The sequence below is a fragment of the Amblyomma americanum genome, chromosome 8 (genome assembly GCF_052857255.1).
Source record: "Amblyomma americanum isolate KBUSLIRL-KWMA chromosome 8, ASM5285725v1, whole genome shotgun sequence".
Classification (NCBI taxonomy): domain Eukaryota; kingdom Metazoa; phylum Arthropoda; class Arachnida; order Ixodida; family Ixodidae; genus Amblyomma; species Amblyomma americanum.
In genome coordinates, this window is record NC_135504.1 from 34,198,425 (window position 1) to 34,221,210 (window position 22,786).

Sequence of the window (22,786 nt, forward strand, 5' to 3'; positions counted from 1 at the left end):
ACATGAATGCCAGCGTAAAGCCATCGATTTCCAATATTGAGCAGTCTACCTCTGCTACTTTAAATTAAGTCTTTCGTATAAGGTTTTTCTGACCTACAAATGATAGCGCGAAACTATTATGTCTTATGCACGCTTAGAAAAGCGCTCAATGCTTGAGACACAAACTCGAAGCCGCTGCAAGCCATCGATAGGTTTCTACCCGCCATCAGAAGCTTGCAAGCATTATGCAGAATACTTAAAGTCGAAAGCCATGACAGGTTTTTGCAGCGCAAAAAGCACATCTGTGCACAACACAAATTATGCACAATGCGCGGGGCATTCCGAAGCTGCGCTTTGTACAAACAGCAAATTGTAGACTGTGTATAGAGAATTATAGCTAAAAGCTCAAAGAAATCAGACCTTTGTTTACCATGCTGACGTGCATAAGCTTCAAAGCCGACGAATAACAACGAAAAGTTGCTTGGAAATAATGATTTAAAAAGGATTAAAATCTACTAGAAATATCGTAGCCATTGAGCCTATAGCTGCAACTATTTGTCTCAAGGACAGGAACTCAACGTTGATTGGTCAGTGGGCGTCGCGAGAGCGAAAGAGTAACAAGCTATAAGGATAACGATGGGAGCAGCCTTATCGAGGTGGACAGGGCTACGGCGAAGGAGTAACTCTGCTGCTGCGTTTCGGTAGCGAGGGTAGGTCTGAGCGCCCCGTGTGTACACGCAGCTGCTTGGGGATGCATTTGTTCGGCGGTAAGTTTTGCGTGCGGACGGACCAGTCGACGCTTTGCACGTGCTCCGACCTGTACAACCCGGCCGTCAAGTGCTTCTGCGACCGGAAGCACTTCAACTCTTTCCTCTGGGCCACGGTCACCGTGTTCCAGGTGAGGCCCCGAGTTGGGCAGAAACTTAGCTGCGGAGCAGCGTAGATTCAGGGCCAGACACGTCACGACGACGTTGACGACGCGGGCACTGAACAATAACTTTGACTTCATTTGTCCTGCTTTCAGGCGAGAATATGCTGTGCTACTGATAGGCATGTGTATAAAATTTCCGTGGACCTCGTTAGATTCTGTTTAGCAGTTTGTTATGTTTAGCAAGGCACATTGGACAGGTATTGCACAGCACAGTTGGATGAATAAATTGAAATTAATTAGCTGTACGACCACCTAAAGGTGTAATTAGCATGAAGATATGCTTTTGACATTAATCTACTTGTCTAAGTCAAGAACAATTATATCAAATGTTTAATTGTGTCCTTAATGCTTCAGATAACAGCGTACGAACAATTTGTTGATAGCTCGTCCTAAATTGTTAGACAGTGCCCTCGTTGTCTGTCACCCTCTGCGCTCCCATAACTACAGTGCTTTCCAGTTGTGATGTCGTACCAGCTACTTCGATTAATGCTCCTAGTGTAAACTACACAAAGCCACTTGTCTCCACGCACATTACGAGAACAGCGCCCTTAGGTAGTCTTTCCGGCCTTTACGCGCGTTCGTGCAAGAACTTTGATGGTATGAGGCTCGCGTGTAAGTCGCTGCTTTTTCTCAGTATTTTGTGAGGCCACAGTCACAGCGGTGAGCACAAGTCTATCAAAATCCTCTTCTAATGATGTTCAAGCTGCGTAAAGAGTGTTCGGAATGAACCTTACACTCTAGCTGCAGTACTAAAAAGTTGATCAACGGCATTAGAGGCAAGTTTTAAGCGCAAACTAGAGTTGATAAGCCACAACTAACTGCTGGCACCATGTTAAGTAACAGCATTTTAGGTGAGCCTATGTCAATACCCGTCCATGTTCCTCGTGAAAATTTAACTTTGCCCTCTCTTTATGCACTCAGAATCAAAAAAGGAAGAAACTCAGAAAATTAGGGAAAAACTCCGATCCTCGTCGCATTCCTAAATCAGTATTTTCTAACTGCTGTAAGAGAGAACGGAAACATTCGTACTGTTTAAGAAACTGACTCAGTCATTGCCGGATCAAATTTTCAATGTGTAGTTTCTCAGCCTGAAGCTCCTTAGTATCCAAGAGTGTTACATGGAGAATCCAGTGTTTAATAGCTGGAGTTCATGACAAGCATCTTCTAATTCTCGATTACGGATAACTTCTCAATCCAGTCACAATTTGGCATAATGTAATGTCCAAATTAGTTCTGGCGCTGCAAATTAAGTAATACCCCTTAAGTCGTTACCCCTTTGTAATACCGTCTTGTGATCTTTAAGGTAATAAACTGGGATTAAATTAGCCTAGTTCTAACAATTTTCTTTTGGGGGGAACGTCGGAGACAAGGTTTCTTTAATCAGTGCGTCTATTGACGGTTCTCACGGGCATAGTTTTCACTGCAGCTAATCACCTCTCAATATTGAAAATGCATTCTCCTCTTTCTTATTCCATTAACGTACACTCAAGTTTCATGCCTACGCTTGGCTCATGCATCAAGAACGAGTTCTTGCACGTGGCTGACTAGAAGTTCCAGCTGAGTGGTTTTTCTGGATTCCGGTACGAGCCACTTAGGAACAAGAATTATTGTTAATTTACTTGGTTCTTGTTTTAGCTAGACATTTAATGTATTCGATACTTTAAGGTATGCAAAATTTTATTTCACATTCAGAAATACTGAAAAAAAGACAGTGGCCTTGAGCTTCATATGTGAGGATTGAATTAAATGTGCAAGCTCTACGCGTAGCTTTCTTTGTTCATTTCACAGGCATTATCTCTATCTCACTTAATGACGACTAAAATATTTTTCATATGTCAATACTCTTGCATTTCTGTGCTAATTTTTTTGTTTTCAGTCCACCAAGGTATTTGAACTTGAGCTGGACGTAATAAAAAATGCTTAAGACTGCAATTCGAGCTCGTCCGTTTTCTTGCTACAAGCTTTTTTTTTGCATTCGTACTTTTAGAAATCGTAAAGAATTAGTTTTCATCGTTTCATCATTATCGCCTTGTGGTGTGAACAAAGAAAGTTTAAGCTACTTTTGAGCTTATTTTTAAACTGAAGTTTCAAGTTACGTCTTTTTAAGCGTACCACTATTTTTTTCAATGAACGAGTCAAAAAGATGGTAAATCAACTTGTATTTTGTTTTTTATGAGGAGCTGCGCACATGTTCCCTTAATAATCTTTTGATTCATTTAACAGCGAAGAACTACACAGAACCACATACTCACAAAGACAGGCGCACTTTAACCTTGTTGCAAGAACGAGGTCGGCCTTTGATAAACGGGTTTTTCTTGCAAGCTTAGTATTATTTTATCCCAGCGCAAGAGTTTCGGTGGCTGCATGCACATAAGTATTTTAAAACCGCATGGCTCAACTTATTCATATGTCAGAGCTGGTAAGTCATATCTGGTAAGCACTGATTTGTCTCCTCTTGTGTTGCTGATGCTCGTGATGAAGTTGTCTAGTTTTTACGGTACAATGTAAAAATGGGAACCAAAAGCATGCAAAAACAACGCCTAATGCTTATGAAAAACCAACCTTCCTGCTCTGTGCATAGTAATTAATAAAAGGTTACTGTGTAGATCACACAAAAATCATACTTGTGACATTTTTACATTGTACGTATTCTGGGGCGCCACCATATATCGTATCTTTTGCAGTGCCTTTTAAAAATATTTATATTAGCTTGAAAATAGGCACTGGATGTCCTTCCAACAAGTGCCCCTTATGTTTAACTCAAACTCTGATCAGCAGTAAAAGCACGTGACCAAAATTCAGCCTTTTATTTACTTTCCTATTGCTCAAGTCAAGAAATGTTGTGTCTCATGACGCGGCAATAAAGTTTCGGCCCCTATTTGTCGTATTTTTATTCAGAACAAGAAAAAAATAAAACTCACTGAAAAGCATCTGTAGAACACGTATTGCCGTCTGAAGCGTTCTACAGATACACGAGCAATGTTGTTAACCACTACTGTGACCATCCTCGTGTAAAGTTCCACTGACAGTAGTCTTCCTACGAACACTCTTTTGGCCTCCTTGCGAATATACGCAGCAAAATTAATTTGCATGTGCAAGTCTCTGAACTGAAAGGGCGAAGACGGCTTCGCGTCTTTGGCGGCGCCTTAAAATGCGCGCATGCGAGCGCATCTTTGTGAAAGTCTTGCCGTTGTCTGGCCAGATCCTGACCCAGGAAGACTGGAACGTTGTGCTGTTCAACGGCATGGAGAAGACTTCTCCATGGGCGGCCCTCTACTTTGTGGCGCTCATGACGTTCGGAAACTATGTCCTGTTCAATCTTCTCGTGGCCATCCTCGTCGAAGGATTCTCAGCCGAGGTGCACATCTTAATCAACCTCTCACTTTGTTACTCTCTGTCTTGATAGCTCTCGATGCCTAAATCTCATTCACTGTGAAATGTTATGGCATCTGATTAAGCTCATTCATTTTTTTCTGTTGTCGCGTGCTATTTTACAGCGCAGCTGTTATAGACAGTTTTAGCTTAGCGTACGCAACGCCTTAGCGTACGCAAGGAGTTTGCTCGCCCGCTTCGGAATAAGTACACGTCGCCGCTGGATTCTCCGAAGCAATAGCTCGATCAAATGGTAGCGGTTCGCTTTTATTTCGCCTACTTTTGCCCACACGTAGCGGTATAAGCGATAACTAGCCCCTGTTTTTCAGATAATTTGGCGATTTTCAAGCTCCTAGGCCTAACTAAATGCAGTGTGTTTTCCTCGTAGCAATGATACCTGGCGAAGCACCTTTCTAGCTTTTAGCCAGTTCTTACATTTTCTTCGATTTGCATAGTTTTTATTCTTGGAACAAAAAAGGCTCCCAATGCACTCACACTAGTTATCAGTAATCACGGCTGAAATTTTCTTCAACCGAGCGTTGATGTGCTTTGACGTCTTGTCACTAGATGGCGCTACGTGCGCCTGAGGGACGCTACGGCTCGGCCAGCTAAAACCATACTTCGGAGCGGACAGCGTAACGCACGCAGCGCCGTAGCGCTTTGCGTACGCACAGCTAAAACTGTCTAATGGCCCGTCTGCGGGCTTAGCGGCGTCGCTGGTGTGGCCGTAACTGATCACGTGACAACCGTTTACACGTGCCTTGCGCGCCCTTCTGAGCAGTTCTGGGGAGAAGCGCCGTAACAGCCATGCAGCAGGTGGACACCTAAACTGTGCCGTGAAGGAAGGGGTGACAGGGACACAACTATGATACCCCATAATGCGTAATTACAGCGTATTTGTTTAAAACTCACAGCCCTATTGCCGAAGCGGAAGCGCTGCTCCGATTCTGACAAGACCCAGCTGTGATAGCTGCTTCAATACTCAACTCTGCATAGAAAAAAGTAATGAAGAACAAAACTTCTTCATTCTAACGCAAAGATCACCACAACAGCTGCGGTGTACTAATGCGCTTTTTTTTTCTACAGTGTATATTTTAAAGAAGTTCTTTTTTTTATCCTAGGCAAGCGAATTTGCCTCCATCATAAGTCTGTCAGCATTCAGAACTGTCTTATACCCCGCAATGAAGCGACCATGGTTTTAGTGCATTAAAGTCCCGCCCAGAATTACCAACTCTAAGGGCTGCATTACTTCGGTGCTTTTATACGACTGCACAATACTTTTTTTTTTCGGGCGGCTTTGTCATAACTATCTTAAGCCTGCGTATACCAGATATTACGAGGATTATGTTGAAACAGTAACCTGAAAGAAACTTCTAGAGCTTCTTGTACCTATGGTTTTTTTAGTATAGTGCTAAGCGTGATTTCTCAAGAATTAAGAGTTCTGGGAAGTAGGCATGCATATCCCGCATGAAACAACCGTAGTTGTTTCACGCTTACCTGTTGTCCTTATAAGTCAGCACTTGCGTAGTTCTGTTCTATCTTTGGACGTCGTCGTTCAGCGCTTCTTTATGCTCACGTAAGGAAACGAACCCTGGTGGACGTGAGTGCGCACATAGGTCCACAGCTCCGCGAAGTTGTTTAGTTGGCAGGAGCACACAGTACTAATTCGCTGATCATTATGAGCTTCTTTTCCAGAATCGTATTTTGACTATGTTTTTATGAAGGAAAAACGCTAAGGCGCCCGTGTGCTGTGCGATGTCAGTGCACGTTAAAGATCCCCAGGTGGTCGAAATTATTCCGGAGCCCTCCACTACAGCACCTCTTCTTCCTTTCTTCTTTCACTCCCTCCTTTATCCCTTCCCTTACGGCGCGGTTCAGGTGTCCAACTATCCCTTCCCTTACGGCGCGGTTCAGGTGTCCAACGATATATGAGACAGATACTGCGCCATTTCCTTTCCCCCCCAAAAAAAAACAATTAAAAATGAATGCAGCTTATGAATATATTGGCCGTTTTCTAAGGTGGTTCAAGATAAACCTATGATTTGCTTATTACATGTGACAGAAGCATCCTGTCTCGAGCACAAGACACTTCACATGAACACAAAAAAAAATGTACTTGTGTCATTACTATCCTTGTTCGGTCCATAAACGGCCTTTCAAACCCTTTGAGCGTTGCAGGTAAGCAGGTAAACGACTTCCGTGTGTCAATATACCAATGCTTTTTCCACCCAGACAACTATTTTACACTTTAGGCGTGAGTAAAAAAAAAACAAGGAATTTCGCAAAGTCCCATCTTCCACAGCAGCTTCTCCCCAGACACTTGTACGTGTGGTATGGAAAATAAATGCCAGCGCTGAACAGTGTCTATGCTTTAGTGTTTCGCTGACTCGTAATCATATAGTAAAAAGAGCGAAGATTTCATGAGCAAAATACGCCTACGACCGTGTGATACTACTACTGTCGAGAACTGTTCTATGTGCTGTCTTCACGATACATATAATGTAAGTGCTACTCTAGCAGCTGCCAAGAAATGGTGTCCAGCACTACCGCGATATCATGAGGACCGTCCGATCCTGCTTTTTCCAACCTAACCTCGTGGATGCATTCGTGGTGCGTGCGTGCGTGCGTAATGTCATAATTATAATTGGTTTTTTGGGGGAAAGGAAATGGCGCAGTATCTGTCTCATATATCGTTGGACACCTGAACCGCGCCGTAAGGGAAGGGTAAAGGAGGGAGTGAAAGAAGAAAGGAAGAGAGAGGTGCCGTAGTGGAGGGCTCCGGAATAATTTCGACCACCTGGGGATCTTTAACGTGCACTGACATCGCACAGCACACGGGCGCCTTAGCGTTTTTCCTCCATAAAAACGCAGCCGCCGCGGTCGGGTTCGAACCCGGGAACTCCGGATCAGTAGTCGAGCGCCCTAACCACTGAGCCACCGTGGCGGGGCTGCGTAATGTCAAAAACACCATCTTCGTACTCATTTACTGTAAAAAAAACTAATGAATATCGGGCAGCTTCAGGTTTAAGGGAGAGAGGTGAGTACAAATGGAACATGGATGAGATATAATGTGTGAAAAGCTAGAGGCCAATTATAGCACGACTGGGTTCAGCTCACATGTTTCCGGACTCATGATTTCACACCTTACGAGACACCTTGCACTCTTACTTTTCTGCTCGCAGTGTACGTAGATTGGGAGCGTTTCCGAAGAAGTTGTTCTGATAGAAGGAGTACGGCTTCACGCCATGATAACAATATGAATTTAATTGGCGCTCTGTTATGCACTCTTCGACGACATGATCATGGCACACCCCGAGCAGACAACAAAGAGGTGGCCACGGGCACATGCTGTCGTTCTCCATTTGTCTCTCCCTGTCTCCCTCACCCGTCGTTTCTCTCCTACGCGAAAGACTTGCAGTGCCGCTGTCATTTGACATCAGAAAACCCCCAGGTGCTTTGGGTGAAACTTGTAATGTCATAAGTAGACAAGCTTGACATACATGAGTGAAACTGAAGCAGATGCCGAGGAGTAATAAACGTTCAGAGATGACAACATTACGCAAAAATGCATGGTAACTCGATACTGGTAAATTAAAAGTAGTGGCTATTTTATCATAGGCACAAAACGTTCAACACAACACTAAGGCCTGTGTTGAAAAGGCAGGATGACTTCCCTTCTGAAAAAAGCTCAATGATTCAATAACCTCATACAGGTTTTGCCATTCATGTATACAGCTATCATAAAATATCATGAATTTATCACATTTCATGACATAAGTATGATATGCCTTTGATATTTTACGATAAATCTTGTATGTTGTTATTGCATAATACAGCTTTTTTTCACTACGGTTTAACGTGTCTAATCAGATATCACTAGCTTGCGAAGAGAAGCCAGTTTGGTGGAGCAAGGAGGTAGTATAAAAGCTGCATGTCGACCCCTCAAATTCGCTCTTTTTGAATCCTCCGTATCAAATTTCTGAACGCTGCTTGATATTCTAGTGCGCTTCTGGAGCTATACAGAGGTTCCGTGAATCGCTGCACAGACTGGCTGCTGAGGTGCTAGAAGGGCGCGATTTCGTGGGCAGAGCACGTTTCGAGAGTGTTTACAAATGTAGCCCATAAAGGGTATTTCAGCAGCGCTTTAAAGGATTCTGTCCGCATCATCCATCCATGCACGTTGCCTCACACTCGTGTCATCGCTCTAGTGGTTGGGTTTAACTCTCGTCTGCTGGGTCGCAGGGTGACCGCAAGAAGAGCACGGAGGCTTTGAAGGACACTGCTGACACAGAGGCAGACGGCAATAAAAAGTGCGCCTCACAGGACGCTGAAGATGACCCAAAGGACAACATCATGAAGGGTACGCCTTGGTGACTTTATTCCGATAGCCATAGAAGCCTCGTCGGAAATAAAATTTGTCGTCGGAAGCTAAATTTATTTATTTATTTATTTATTTATTTATTTATTTATTTATTTATTTATTTATTTATTTATTTATTTATTTATTTATTTATTTATTTATTTATACTGCTAATCTCATTTGGGACTGTTGCAGGAGGGCAAAATAGGGTTAGTAATAACAGTTCAAAAAATACATCATTTTCGTGAATATCGGAAAATAGACAACTAATAGTAAGGGTAAAGCAAAGGCACTGGAATTAACTATGGAAATACAACCAAAAATACAACAACGCAGAATAGCAATACAACGAACTGTATCGTAACCATATCGAAACAATGCAAATTAATCTCACAATAGGCGTCATGGCAGAAGTTACATCGCAATAGTTCCGAAAACAATACTGGTAGTCTGTGTATACCTGAACAAAGTTAACATTAAAAAGGCACACAGAATAGGAAGCAATATTAGCAACACAGAAAACACACACACACACAAATATTTGCTCATTAAATACCGAGCTCTCGATAGCAGCGCTGAACTTTCCTAACGATGAGCTGCTAGTTATGGAAGGGTTTATACTGTTCCATTCACGAGTGGCAAACGTAAAAAATGAGTATTTGAAGCAGTCAGTGTGGAAAGGGTACTCGTTAAGTGTATTAGAATGTTTGTGACGCGTCGATCTTGCTTTAGAAAAGGAAATATATTTAGTAACGTCAAGTTTTAATTGCTGGTGGATTAGCTGATACATCATCTTGTGTCGCGCGAGTTTACTACGTATTTGGAGTGTTTGTATCCCCTCACGTTTCATTATTTCTGTTGGTGAGTCAGTTGTTTGGTATTTGTTAAATATAAATCTGACAGCTTTTCTTTGAACTGCTTCGAGTTTGGCAATATTTTGATTAGTATGAGGAAACCAAACGACGTTACTATATTCTAAGACAGCTGATTGGCTGGGGAAAAGCGACGTCAGCAGACATGAGCATTCCCACTGGCTGCATGGAAGTGGCGCCTCTTCCGGTGAAGTCATCAACAGCAGCTTATGCTGGCTCATTGCCAATATATAATGAAATTACGTGTCCTTGTGACTGTTAGTATGGGTGGGTTCAGCGGTGGCACTGCGAAATGGAAGCCTAAAGTTGTCAAAGCTTGTGTCACAGTTATTATTTGAGCGCATAAACGGGTAGCTTACCTACAAAAGGAAAAAAAACTGATGTAGTGAAAAATCTATTATCCGACTATCAAAGAGCTGCACGAAAGCACTTACAATCCATTAGCCGTGCCAACTGAAATACGGTCCTTATGGCTTTGCTGCTTGGCTGTGAAGAAAGTGTCCCGACGGTCGAAATCCATTTGCGGTAAGTCACAACTAAGGCTTCCATTTCTTTGGTACAAGCTAAGGTCTATAAAAACACTATCAAGATGAGAAAGTTCAAAACATCTACTGGACGTGTACATGACATCGGGTTGTTCATAACTGCTACTTTTACGGTTTTTCTTCCCTATCTGCTCGTAATATCTATGGACGCCGCAGAAACCTCCTGACTCAAATAATATATTTCGTTTCATGCCATGTCATTTATTTCTGAATTAGGATATCAAACATATTCGAATAAAATACTGTTTCATAACCCAATCCAATCAAGTCAGCGTAGAAATATAGCATGCGCTGCAGCTCCATGGATGAAAAAAATATCACAAAGCCAGGCATATTTGTGTGATATGTTCTCACATGAGCATGAGAGTTCTGATTAGCAGAAAAAGAGCTAAGAGTAAATCAGAAGTGCATAGAGGTTAATTAATGATGATGTCAGAAGCCAAAATTTGAGGTTAGGCAGGGTTGACATGCTGACGGACTGCGCCTTTCAGAGACGCGGATGTTGTCCCAGCCAGCAGCGTGCGGTTGCAGAACAGAAGGGATGGACGAGCCGGGACCTTTACCCTACGTACCACCCATCATCACACGAACAGCAGCCACTCCTCAGGTACGCCATCCCTCGCAGAAGCGTTTTCTTTTGTCCAGCTGTTTAAAGACCCCAGGTGGTCGAAATTATGCCGGAGCCCTCCACTACGACACCTCTTTCTCCCTTTCTTCTTTCCCTCCCTCCTTTATCCCTTCCCTTATGGCGCGGTTCAGGTGTCGAAATTATGCTAGAGCCCTCCACTACGGCACCTCTTTCTCCCTTTCTTCTTTCCCTCCCTCCTTTATCCCTTCCCTTATTGCGCGGTTCAGGTGTCGAAATTATGCCGGGCCCTCCACTACGGCACCTCTTTCTCCCTCTCTTCTTTCCCTCCCTCCGTTATCCTTTCCCTTACGGAGCGGTTCAGGTGTCGAAATTATGCCGGGCCCTCGACTACGGCACCTCTTTCTCCCTTTCTTCTTTCACTCCCTCCTTTATTCCTTCCCTTACGGCGTGGTTCAGGTTTCCAACGATATATGAGACATATACTGCGCCATATTCTTTCCCCAAAACCAACCAATCTGCGCCATTTTCTTTCCCCAAAACCAACCAACCAACCAATGTCCATATGTTTAACATTTATAGCTAGTACACCTTAGTCTCATCGGAACTGTGCAGTAACAAGAAACGCACATTCCACATAAAGCAACAACGTCTGAAAACAGTGACAGCCATGGGACCCACAACAGTACCTTTAAGATATTCTCAATGAACCCGCTTCATCAGTGACAGTAAGAGCATATCCTCATTCCAATATGAGCAGAGATATCCCTGTGGTTGTTGGCAAGCTTACGCAATTCTTAACCATGTGTAGGTGTCAGATCAGTTGAATATACAAAAACCTACTCTAAAACGTAATTACACAGCCAGTTATTTGCAGTCAGCACCTGTGCACACAAAAGCTAGCTTCATTGTGACCTACGATGCAAATTGTTGCTTGTAGGTTCAGCTTCTATGCTGTCAAAAATGTTTGCCGGGCACTCCAAACACTCTATTTTCTGTCTGAGCGAGAAACTTAAGGTCACTACACATGACTATCGCCAAGTTGGCGCCATACTTATAATGAATGTCATGGACAACAGGGAACAGCACCAAAGTTCCAGAACCAGACTGTTTGTTTTAAGAGACATTTAGTGTCATTGCACTAGCAACCCAACCCATGTAACCCAAGCAAGACGGACCAGTTTCATGTTTGCCCACATGGCGTCGTACTTGTTTCTTTGCTCTTTCGTCCTTGTCCCATCGCACAGTCTTAACTTCCCTTGATTGTCTGGAAATCAAAGCTGCAGCCTAGAGCTGCGCAGCAGCAGGGCACAGCTTCTGAGACTGCTGAGTGGGTGAAAAAATTGTTGATGCTTTCTCCCAGGGCTCCCCGAGTGCAACCCTGGAGCTGCCCACACGAGAATTCGGCAACCGACTGTCCCCACTCACAGCGTTGCACGTTTTGCCATCGTCGTCTTCTCACTCATCAGAAACTTCTGGACGAGTCACGGTACATGTCGTTACTGCACTTTTTCTAGAGTTGACACATTAGCACCTCTGGGTGTCGTTGTTGTGCACTTATTTTCTGTCGCAATACGTACCCAGCAAAATGTTCTAGCTAGCTCTGAGATTCGCTGGAAAAACTATGCGTGCCACAGCTTCTTCAGTGTTGCGCAGCACGCACAGCGACTACTGCAGTTGTCTAACATGAGGCCGGTGCTTGTAATACCTCTTGCTGCATTTTTTGCACAGCACACTTTTGTGTGGACGGCCTTTTCGTTTGCCTAGTAGGCAAATCAAGCAACAACTGCGAGAAACATATGCGCACTGTTTTATTATAGCAAAATATCATAAAAAAGTAATAAAGAACGTATCGTGCGTGTAAAAAAACAAAGGCATGTATATAGTGCGTGTAAAAAAACAAAGGCATGTATGTATCCACTGCGTTTTGAAATTGTGCATTCATGTGCATATCGCTCAACGTTTTTTTTTTGTGAGCATCTTCCGTAAGCGGAAAAACATAAATGCCCTAAATAGAAAAGACCACACGCTTAGTTGTTCACTCAAGGATACCGCTGTGCGATGTTTAATTTGTTTTAACATGACGTCATCATCGCAGAGGCTGTACGTAGAACTCAGGGAGACAAACAGCAAAGCTGGTCTACTCTAAAGCTGTACAAACTGTCTGCAAACGGCAAAGCTGATGATAGACACCTTTGGCGTACCGTGTACCGTGTTGCTGTTAACGGTACCGGAGTACCGAGAGCCCGCGCGCAGCCAGTGAGTGTGCGCAAATCGCCTTGACGGCACCAGATGGCGCCAGGCACCCGGCAGTTGTAGGGTGCCTCGATGCCAGCGCCGGGTGGAGACAACTTAAGCGACGCCGCCATGTTGAATCCCAACTGGCCTTTCCCGTGTACTGCGAAATGCTCGACTGGAAGCCCAGTGTAGCTCTCGCTGCAAAAGGCCGTTCAAGTTAAAGCACTTTGAAGCGCGCCGAGAGCATGAACGCTGAACCCGTGTTATTCAATATGGCGGCGCCGCTGAAGTTGTCTCCACTCCGGCGGCGCTGGCATCGAGGCACCCTAGGCCGCTGTAGACAGCCTACATGCCGACATGTAGGCTCCCTAGGCAGCTGCGTCCGCGATTGCCGCACCCGGACCAATGAACGCGCACGGACAGGTGGTGGGCGGGCTCCCGGTATTCCCGTAACGATAACGCTAACGCGGTACACTGGACGGTAAAGGTGTCTGCGTTAGTCTTCGTTTGTAGGGAGTTACTCGTGCTGCTTGAAGCAGTTCCAACTTCAACTTCCAAGCACCGAACTTTACACAGCCCTTGTATCTTTCCCGTCAGCCCTCTCCGGCTCCGACGCCGCAGCTTTCCCGCTCCCCGAGCAATCGCAGCTCGTCTAGCAGGGCGGCCGCCACTGGGGGCGCTGGAGCGGCTCTGTTGCCCGTGCCGCGACAGGCCAGCGCCTTTGTTCGCAACGACGTGCCGAGTCCTAGCAACGGGCGCCGCAGAAGGCGCAGTTGTGTCAGTCCAGCCCCGCCCCTGGCACGAAGGGTAAGCGACGGCTAAGCGCATGCACAGAGACAGGGTGGCACTTGTAGCAGAGAAATATTTGCGCCTGAACTTGCATATTGTTTTCTCATACGAAAAGCCTTTACTGAGTTGCAACTTCATTGCACTGTTGAAACGAAGTACAAGATAATAAATACATTATATCTTATAAGATAAAATGCAGCTGCAAAAATCTTTAACGCACAACGAGCAGCTGGGATGATCACTGGTGTATTTGCCAATTTATACTGCCATTAGCTTTCGGCAACGGCAGTCCAAACGAACCGGTCAGCAAAATGAGGCTGTACAGAGCTGTATGGTCAGAATACTCAACAGCGCTGCTTCGGGACAGCACCGTCATTAGGTCGTTGAATGTTCTATCACATGTTTTTTTTTATTTCCAGGGAAGGTGCATTTAGCTGTTTTGAAACTTCAGCTGCTTACGTCTTTTTTGTAACGATACATTTAGCAGTTTATGTGTTAAAGCCTGTATTGAACAATGAAGTCCACCCCTTCAAGGTCTGCATAAGGATGGTTCTACTTCATTACATATGTGTGCATCTTTTTGTAATGATACATTAAGCAGCTTATGTGTGAAAGCCTGTACAGAACAATGAAGTCCAATCCATCAAGGTTGCACAAACATGTTTCTACACCATTACATTTGTGTAAATATATGCAATTTCATGCAAGTGCAAGTGTTTAAAATCTGTTCTAGTGTAAGCTGCAACATAAGTATGTACCCTGCGCGCGTGCTTGTTAAATTGGCTTTTTAATGAAACTTAAACTTGGCTTTTGAGAGAGTTCAGACAACTGCTAGTTTTTGAGCACAGAAACTTCAAAGGAACATTCGAGTAATATGTTATTATTACTAGTTTATCTGACTGGAGCTGCATTGCCTGCTGGTGAAGGTCTTCCTTTATCTTCTTGGCTGCGTGCCTTTGTTTGTTTTTTGTATGTCCATTTCTGCTGCTGCATGATATTGAGCGGCTTTGTGAAATGTAAGTCTTGTTTTGCTCATGTCTTTAAGCAGTGATCAGCTCTGAGTCGCAGCTCTTGGTGTCAACCTGTGCAGACGCTTTGCATGGGTGTGCGTGGTTCCGCCATGCCTGCACAGTTCTTCTGATACCAGGGGCTGCCACACTACTGCAGTAACCACGTGACTTTTTTTAACAAAGTCTCTTACGGATGGCTAATAGGCTCGGCTGTTTGCATTTCACTTCACTGCGGACCTCCACGAAGGACCGATAATAATAACTGGTTTTTGGGGGGAAAGGAAATGGCGCAGTATCTGTCTCATATATCGTTGGACACCTGAACCGCGCCGTAAGGGAAGGGTAAAGGAGGGAGTGAAAGAAGAAAGGAAGAGAGAGGTGCCGTAGTGGAGGGCTCCGGAATAATTTCGACCACCTGGGGATCTTTAACGTGCACTGACATCGCACAGCACACGGGACCAACTCACTGTTTTCGCTTGCAGGACAAGAATCATGTTACTGAGTGGCACTGAATCACACAACCAATAGCTAGTCTGTAGCGTTTTAATTCATCACGTGACGCAGTGCCTTTGGTCACGTGATTCTCAGTCCAAAGACGGTAACAGAAGTATGGTCTTCGTGTAAATCTACATATCGATAGTCCTTTAAGGCCCACTGAAGGATTAGTCCATTATTGGTCTACTGCTTAAGGTGGTAGGGTCAATAAACCTCAAACATTTGCAAGCAACGTGGTTACTTCAGCAGTGCACCATATCCGCCATGGCTGTGTCTTGCGGCGCAACTTTGAATTCTGTGTATGCCTTGCATGTGTGCCTTGTGTATTTTTTCCACCTTTGCCTTCTTTTCTGTTTTCTCGAGCTCTTCCTTATGTTTGCGACACAAGCACAACGCTAGTGGCGCCACTGAGTCAGGCTGTTAAGACTCATGTAAGCACCAACAAATGTTCGCCACAAGTGCAAGCGATCAAAAAAAAAAAACGACTCCCTCACTAGATCTCCCCCTAGTGTATTCAATTTGCCCAATTACAAAGTCATTCCTTTCAAACATCAGTCACTCAGAAAATCATGCCTTCCAATACAGTAGACAACTGCGATAAAACGGGCACAATGCGTATCTTCAGTAACTTCAACGATCTACCTCTTCCTTCATCTCATTGTCATTTTATTGCACTCTTCGAACTCTTTACATGCATAAAGCTGACAGGCTTTACGACGCTTTTAGAGATGAGGGTAACATAACGAGCCTAGCGACTCCACATTTTGTCAGGAAATAAAAGTAGCACAGTAGCGAAAATTTCGTACGGTTTATTGCTTTGCTACATAAGCAGGGCCCGTGGATCTTACTGACGGCAATGTTCACCACTTTATAATTGAGTCGAAGCTTTAACTAGGCTATACCGATGAGACCAGCACGACAACTGCACAAAGTAATCATGCTCACACCACTCCGGGTGCTTCTCACATGCTTCACTCATGCTTTAACCATGATCCACTCATACCTCACCAATGCTTCACTGAGCGCAACACCCAACGCTTACACTGTTCATTAATGTATGTCCACAGCAAATTTTTGCATTTGGTCTGCGCTCATTTTTCTGCTTGTCTTTTGGCTGTGTGCATTTTCAAATGTCGTCTTTTCTCTCTCTCTCTTTTTTGATGTGATGTGCTTGGAGCCTCTTTGTGCTCCTATCACAAAGACGCTTGGAGTTCTGTGAACCCGTGAGTGTATCAAGCAGGCAGTTCGCGCTCTGTCATGTGCATGGCTGTGCCATCTTTTCGCTTTGTTTTTTTTGCTCCAGCTCTTGAATCCTATTTTTTCTTTTGCTTTTTTACACTAAATGGCGAACCCTAGCGCCAAGAACAAGATCTGGCAACTTCTGCCTCTGGCATAGGTGGTCTTGGAAGAATCTTCGCGCTGCCTTTTTTAATGTCGTTTACAGCATCTTGGCGTTTTCAGAGCGAGATAATGCGATAACCAAGACAAACAAACTTACTAACTCTCGCACGTAACAATACCTGTATTCCGACTTTCGTCGTTTTTGAAACGGTCGTTTTCGGCGACACCCGTTTGGTCGAAATGCCGGAAGAGGATGTGGCGGCTCGGATGCAGCGAAAAGTGTCAAAGAAACCGAAGGCGAGGTCACACACCTAGCGAACGCTCCCATAGAAGATGCTCAAGGAGCTCAATGAGATAAATAGCCAACACAGCGGCGTGCTCTGAAGCGGAGTCTCTCGCTGTGGAATGAACTCGTCGGTGTTACTGCGTTTTTCGGCACGTCAACCCGCTTTCAGTTAGGTACAAAGCTTTCGCTTCAGTAACAAATTTTATGGACCATAAACTTGGCCTGTCTTTTTTTTTTCGTTGGACAACTGGGCAGCTCTTAGGCCTAAAAAAGAACAATGTTTTGTTGCAGAAATTGTTCACTTTATGAAAACCAGACGGCGCCACTATAACTGGAGGCGCCAATGAGCATGCGTGCGCTTCTGGCCATGGTGAACCACTGAAAACGTCGTTTGCGAACACTTCCCACGGCTTCATGAATAGAAACACAGCAAGAAATTTTTAGCTCATACCTCTCATTTATTTATTGCAGGAAAAAAACTCCCATCGGCGGCATCTTGTGGTTCTTGCAGTGCCTGCATAAAAGGAGTGCAAAATCCAAATTACCGTCTGCCCACATGTCCGATCGCAGCAGCAACTTACGTTTAGCGACGTTGCAGACGGGAAGTCGTCACGGCGACTTGCTGGCTCAGCACAGATGCAAGCGTGCATTGTGTAGCGAGTGAGTTTATGCCACAAATCATTTCCGGTCCTTCTCCCCTCCAGCTATATGATAAATGCCGTGTTGTGCGGAAAAGCTAGCTGCCTGTTTACCACCGGCGATCGGCGGCTGCTGCGTCCGCCATCTGTCACTGCAAGACGTGCCTAGTTGCGCACATTAATTGTTGGCGCGAAAGCACTATTATGATGCGTCAACCCCGAGCAAGATCTTGTGATGTTGGTATACTTGCGGTGTTTGCGGGCTTGTGCAAAATTAAATAAATAAATAAAAATAAATGAAATAAATATCCGCGACTGGGATTTGATCCCGCGGCGGCGCGAGCAGATCAGCTTCGCTGGCTACTGCACGAGAGCACTAGAATATCGCTGCAGTTTTTTTCTTCTTTATTTTATGAAAATAGTGCGGAAAAGAAGAATCTAAGCACGCTTACGCCACAAAACACCAGGCCAGCATACCTCTGCGCGTCCCCACCTTCCCAAACATTGAAAGTCTGGCTCCTCCAGAGACTAAATAGTCCAAGCAACATAAATAGATCATATGGCACGCCACAGTTTTTCTCCACAGGCAAAAAATGGATACTGTAGGGTGTGATATCAATGCCCTTCTTAATTGTTCATTGTAATATGTCCCAGAAGAACACAGCATCATTGCACAGAATAAAACAGTAATCAATGGTATCTGATGTTTTGTGCAGGCGGCAATTCACCGTTCATGGCACAAACATCTCCTTAGCATGAAGCCATGCCCTCACAGGCAGCGTCGATGTGTACAGTTTAAAGAACGTTTTTGCAGCAGAGGAAATGCACATTCGCCTAACACGTTTCAAAACACTGGTGTCAAGGAACTCAAAAAAAAAGTTGCCGATACAATGGCACAGGAAACACATACTCTGTAAGTGCCTGAGTCATCTGCCTTCTGGAGAGGCTCTACAGGCAGTCTAAAGAAAAGCGCACGGTGAGGAAATTGAAGGTGTCAGCAACTTCCTATAGGAATCTCCATAAAGGCCCCTCACGAGTGTGTCCAGTCGCAGCCGAACACGTCTCGTGTTAAAATGCAACACACACTCGTGCTGTGCATTGCACGTGTGCTTCAACTAATACTACCATCAATCTAATATTCGCGCTTTGAGCTATATGGCGGTAGCGACAGAGAGATGTTCGTTGTGTGCGTTTGGTGTGAACAACGTTGTGGCAGAAACACGACACCAGAGCAATACGCATTGACGTTGGCAACTGGAACATAAGCCGCCGGCGTGCATTTGGTAAATTAGCACTGACGGTGAAAAAATTGAACACGCACACAACTGGCCCCCTGGGTCAGTGGACACCTCAATCAGGCTTTCAGGTACGTGGCGCTGGTGTCCACCCGCAATACATTGTGCTTTCGCAACAATATTTCGTGCTTAGCAATGCTAAACAGCCAGCCATTTTTTTTTTTGTGTAGCTCTGGCAAATTTACGGTGCACGAACGAGTATCTGAAATATTTTTGCATTTATTGAAGTCCACTGGGTGAATGAAGTGCCTTTTTATTACCCATTTACTTTGGCATTTGATGCGCAGCTAAAAATGCGGCTATTTTTTTTCTTTTTCCGTGTTATTTTTATTGGCAAGGAGCAACAGTGCTGCTGGGCGTCTCGCTGCGTAGACGCTGCGTGCTGGGCGTCTCGCTGCGTCTCGTTGGGCGTCTCGCTGGGCGTCTCGCTGGAACGTAGGGACATCTTGCCACCGCTCATAGTCGCAACTGAACTGACATCCGCTTCCGGTGTTTCGACCAATCAGTAGTGGCTGAAAACGACGTTAACTCGGAACAGGGGTCCAGCTTGCAATGCCCGGACAGAGACACTCGTGCGCATGTTTGCGCGTTACAAATGCTACTTGCTTATCATGGTCGTAATTTAAGCTGATACAGGTGTGGTCGACTGGGCTAGTTTGTGATAGAATTGTGCGAGCAGAGGTAATGAATTTTGTACATTCGATGTGTCTTGAAACTTCAGCATGATCAATACAAACAGAAGCGTTGCAGAAACTCTACCTTAAGTAGCAGTACCAATAAGAGACCAGAAGGCTACGAACGCTTAATTAACGCTTATAACACTTGGCATAAGGATTATAAAGCCTATTCTAAGACTGTGCGCGCAGCAGATGCGTGTTAACTTCTGAAATATACTCTGATCTGTACTGATGTGCATAACAGACCAGTCACAGTGGCAAGGCGAGATCCTTTTTAATCGTATTTTTCAACGAAAAGATTTGCACAATATCAAGTTTAACGTATTATGCGGGTATATGTTTTGCTGTGTGCATTGTTGCTTTCATTTGTGCATTAAAAATCATTTTAAAATCCGGTATATATGTACTCTTCTATAGCAATCTGTAACCGTCTACAAATTTGTGCAATAAACAAAAATCGCCGTTTTTTTTCATAGGCAAACTGGTCAAACGTCTCATGCTCAAAACAAAACAATGCAGATCCGAGTTATAATTGGTCACCCTCCCTATAAAATAACGCCACCAAAGTTCTGCAGGGCAACCTCGTAATGTGTCTTTTTTATTGTGTTAAGGCTGTGTTAGACATGTCTTCTATCATTGTTTCTTTTTAATGACATTTTTCCGCCTTTGTTAGACGGAGTTTATAAAGCTAGCTCCAACAAAACTGAAGACACACGTTACCTATGAGGTAGGATGATTACCATTCGTGTAACGTTTACAAGTTGTTGAATGTCATGCTTTCCTCCTCAGCTTAGGCAACAAATGCGACTTGGTGGTCAGGGCGATGCCTTGACACCTTCTCTGCTGTAGTCCTAGTTTCTTGCTGCTTAAGCTCCTTCGCATTAACCAGACTGTAGAATTAGAGCTCGGAATCTTATCATCCTTCATCTACCCATCAACAAAGTCTTCTCATCACGTATGCGCGGGAGAGTTCAAGCTTGCGACAGATGGAAGCTCCACGTTGGAAGAGTGCAGACAACTGAGCGGCGCCACTGGCGTTGTGCGCACGCGTCCCTACTCCCCTCCTGTAGGGTTCCCCTCCGCCGTCGCCTCCCGGCAGTCCCCTAATCAAACTCCACCGCCAGGGAAGCGGGGCAGCGAACGGTGGACGCCGTCGGTCTTCGGCAGACTCCGACACAGACTCGCTGCTGGAGGTCGAACTGCCTGGGTCCCAGGACACGTCGTGTCTGCTGGCCGCCTCGCCACCGCTCAACAATGTGACCGTCAGTCAGAAGTGAGTTCGAACGCGCTGCTTTCACTTATTCGTAGCTAACTGATGGCGTATACACGTTTTCCTTTATGGCGAGTGGCCATCTCTCCTTAAGCAACATTGAAGTGGATCAATGCAATGCTTTTGCTGGGTGTTAACTGAAGAGTTGGGCACGTGAATTCCTCCTGTTTCAGCGTTGTGATTGTGAGCCTTAAGTGACCTATGAGACTGAGTTCACATTTGTTTAATTAGCGGATGCTGAACGCATTTTATTAATGCGAAAGCATTTCTAGGCTGTGTCGGTGGGGTCGTGTCACCAAAACGTGTCCGCAGCGATTGTGACGTTCTTAGAAGAGATAGCATGAAACGAATGGTAGTGATCGACGGAGGATGATGCGGAAAAACATTGATGTCAATAGGATGTTTAGTTAATTAATTAGAGCCAATAATGTCAAAAACGTCGAAATCGCGCGGACGTCGATATAGTGAGTGGACGGTAAAACAGCCGCGGATGGCAAAATAGTGTAAAAATAGGCAAAGTGAAAATAAACTTTGAAATGAATTTAGATGTTTTCGATGAGTGATAATGAGACAAAAATGTTGATCAGCATAGATTAATTAGTTAATTAGAAACAAAATTCAATCGACGGTTGAATAGGCTGGACCGGTATATAGTAAGTGAACGGAAAAGCAACCATGGCACCAAACTTGAAAGCCCAAAATGAGTGATTGAGATGAAAAGAGTGTATAATCAAAGTAAAACTGGTTAATGAAGATAAGTAATTACGGAAATGGGAAAAAAAATCAAGAATTGAGTCGACGAGAAAGCAACTATGGCGCCAAATTTGAAAGGCGACAAGTGTCGAGGAGGCGTCGACGCTTTTGCATTCCTCCAATGCGAGTAGCCGCAGTAATCTCTAATTTCTTCTCAGATAGCGAAGGCAATCAAATGGACCTCCAAAGGAGCCAATCAACTGAATAGCACTGCAACGTCTTTAACGTTGCTTCAAGCTGTAACAATGTTCCCGTCGCATGAAAGTGTACCTGTTGCTAAATATTCCCGCATGAGACTAGTTGGACGTCAAAACACTTTAAGAAACCCCAGGTTTAAATCAATCCGGCGCCTTCTGCTACGTCGTTCCTTATCTCCATCGGTACGTTAAGCCTCTCATACCTCATACTACTGTCAGTTTGAAACAAATACGGGCATCTAGCGCCTGTAACAAGTTTTCCTGCATTCAAGACTACTGCGTAAGCAAAAATAATTTCCAGTACGTTGACAAGTAGGTATGACGCCGACCATGTGCACGTGAAAAGTTCCGATGTCTCAGCGAGGAGCTGTACTTTTCATTAGTTCAGTCAAAATGTAGTTTGGCACCTTCATTCAAAAACATGTCAACAAAGAGTATAAAACTGCAAGGGCTAAAATCTCCATAGCTAAAATTGAAGACTGGGTAGTTTGGTCCATGAAGCCATCTAGTTTGTGTCAAACTTAAGAAAAAATAATGTTTGTGCCTCAGTTTTTCTCAGACAAGAGCTGGAAGCAGGTGCTATAGTCGGATACAACTCAAGAGAGAACCGGTTTTCCCCCTCAAAGGATGTTTGTGTCACAGTTTTTCTCAGACAAGAGCTGGAAACTGGTACTATAGTCGGATACAACTCAAGAGTGAACCGGTTTTCTCTCTCAAAGGATGTTTGTGTCACAGTTTTTCTCAGACAAGTGCCGGAAACAGGTAGTATAGTCGGATACAACTCAAGAGTGAACCGGTTTTCCCCCTCAAAGGATCCGCTTCCAGCCAATGGCGCCGGCCGGTTCCAATGAGCCCACAAGAGTGACAATGTAGGGAGCCGCGTGAGAATATTCATGCAGGGGATTATCCCCGACCATGGAGTGAGGGGACAATCCCCTTTCGTCTGTCACTCCCTGCATTGTCACACTTGCAGGCTCTTGAGTATCGGCCGACGCCATTGGCTGGAAGGGGAGGTCCTTTGACGAGGAAAAGCAGCTTCGTTCTTAAGTTGTATCCGACTATAGAGGATTTGTTTTGTTCTTATGGCTCTTATGTTCTTATGTTCTTAATTTATAAAATCCAGTTTTGGCGTAATGCGTTTGTACTCTCTCT

At 44.5% G+C, this 22,786-nt stretch overlaps 1 protein-coding gene across 1 annotated transcript in view; it reads left to right on the forward strand.

Annotated features, from left to right (window-relative positions):
* The window catches only part of LOC144101289 (voltage-dependent T-type calcium channel subunit alpha-1G-like), an 82,444-nt gene that overhangs the window by 37,932 nt on the left and 21,726 nt on the right, over positions 1–22,786 (forward strand). The window contains exons 13-19 of the mRNA XM_077634386.1: positions 721–877; positions 4,113–4,268; positions 8,525–8,642; positions 10,551–10,666; positions 12,009–12,134; positions 13,481–13,690; positions 20,485–20,687. Coding sequence (XP_077490512.1) covers positions 721–877; positions 4,113–4,268; positions 8,525–8,642; positions 10,551–10,666; positions 12,009–12,134; positions 13,481–13,690; positions 20,485–20,687 — 1,086 coding nt within the window. The remainder of the gene's footprint in view (positions 1–720; positions 878–4,112; positions 4,269–8,524; positions 8,643–10,550; positions 10,667–12,008; positions 12,135–13,480; positions 13,691–20,484; positions 20,688–22,786) is intronic.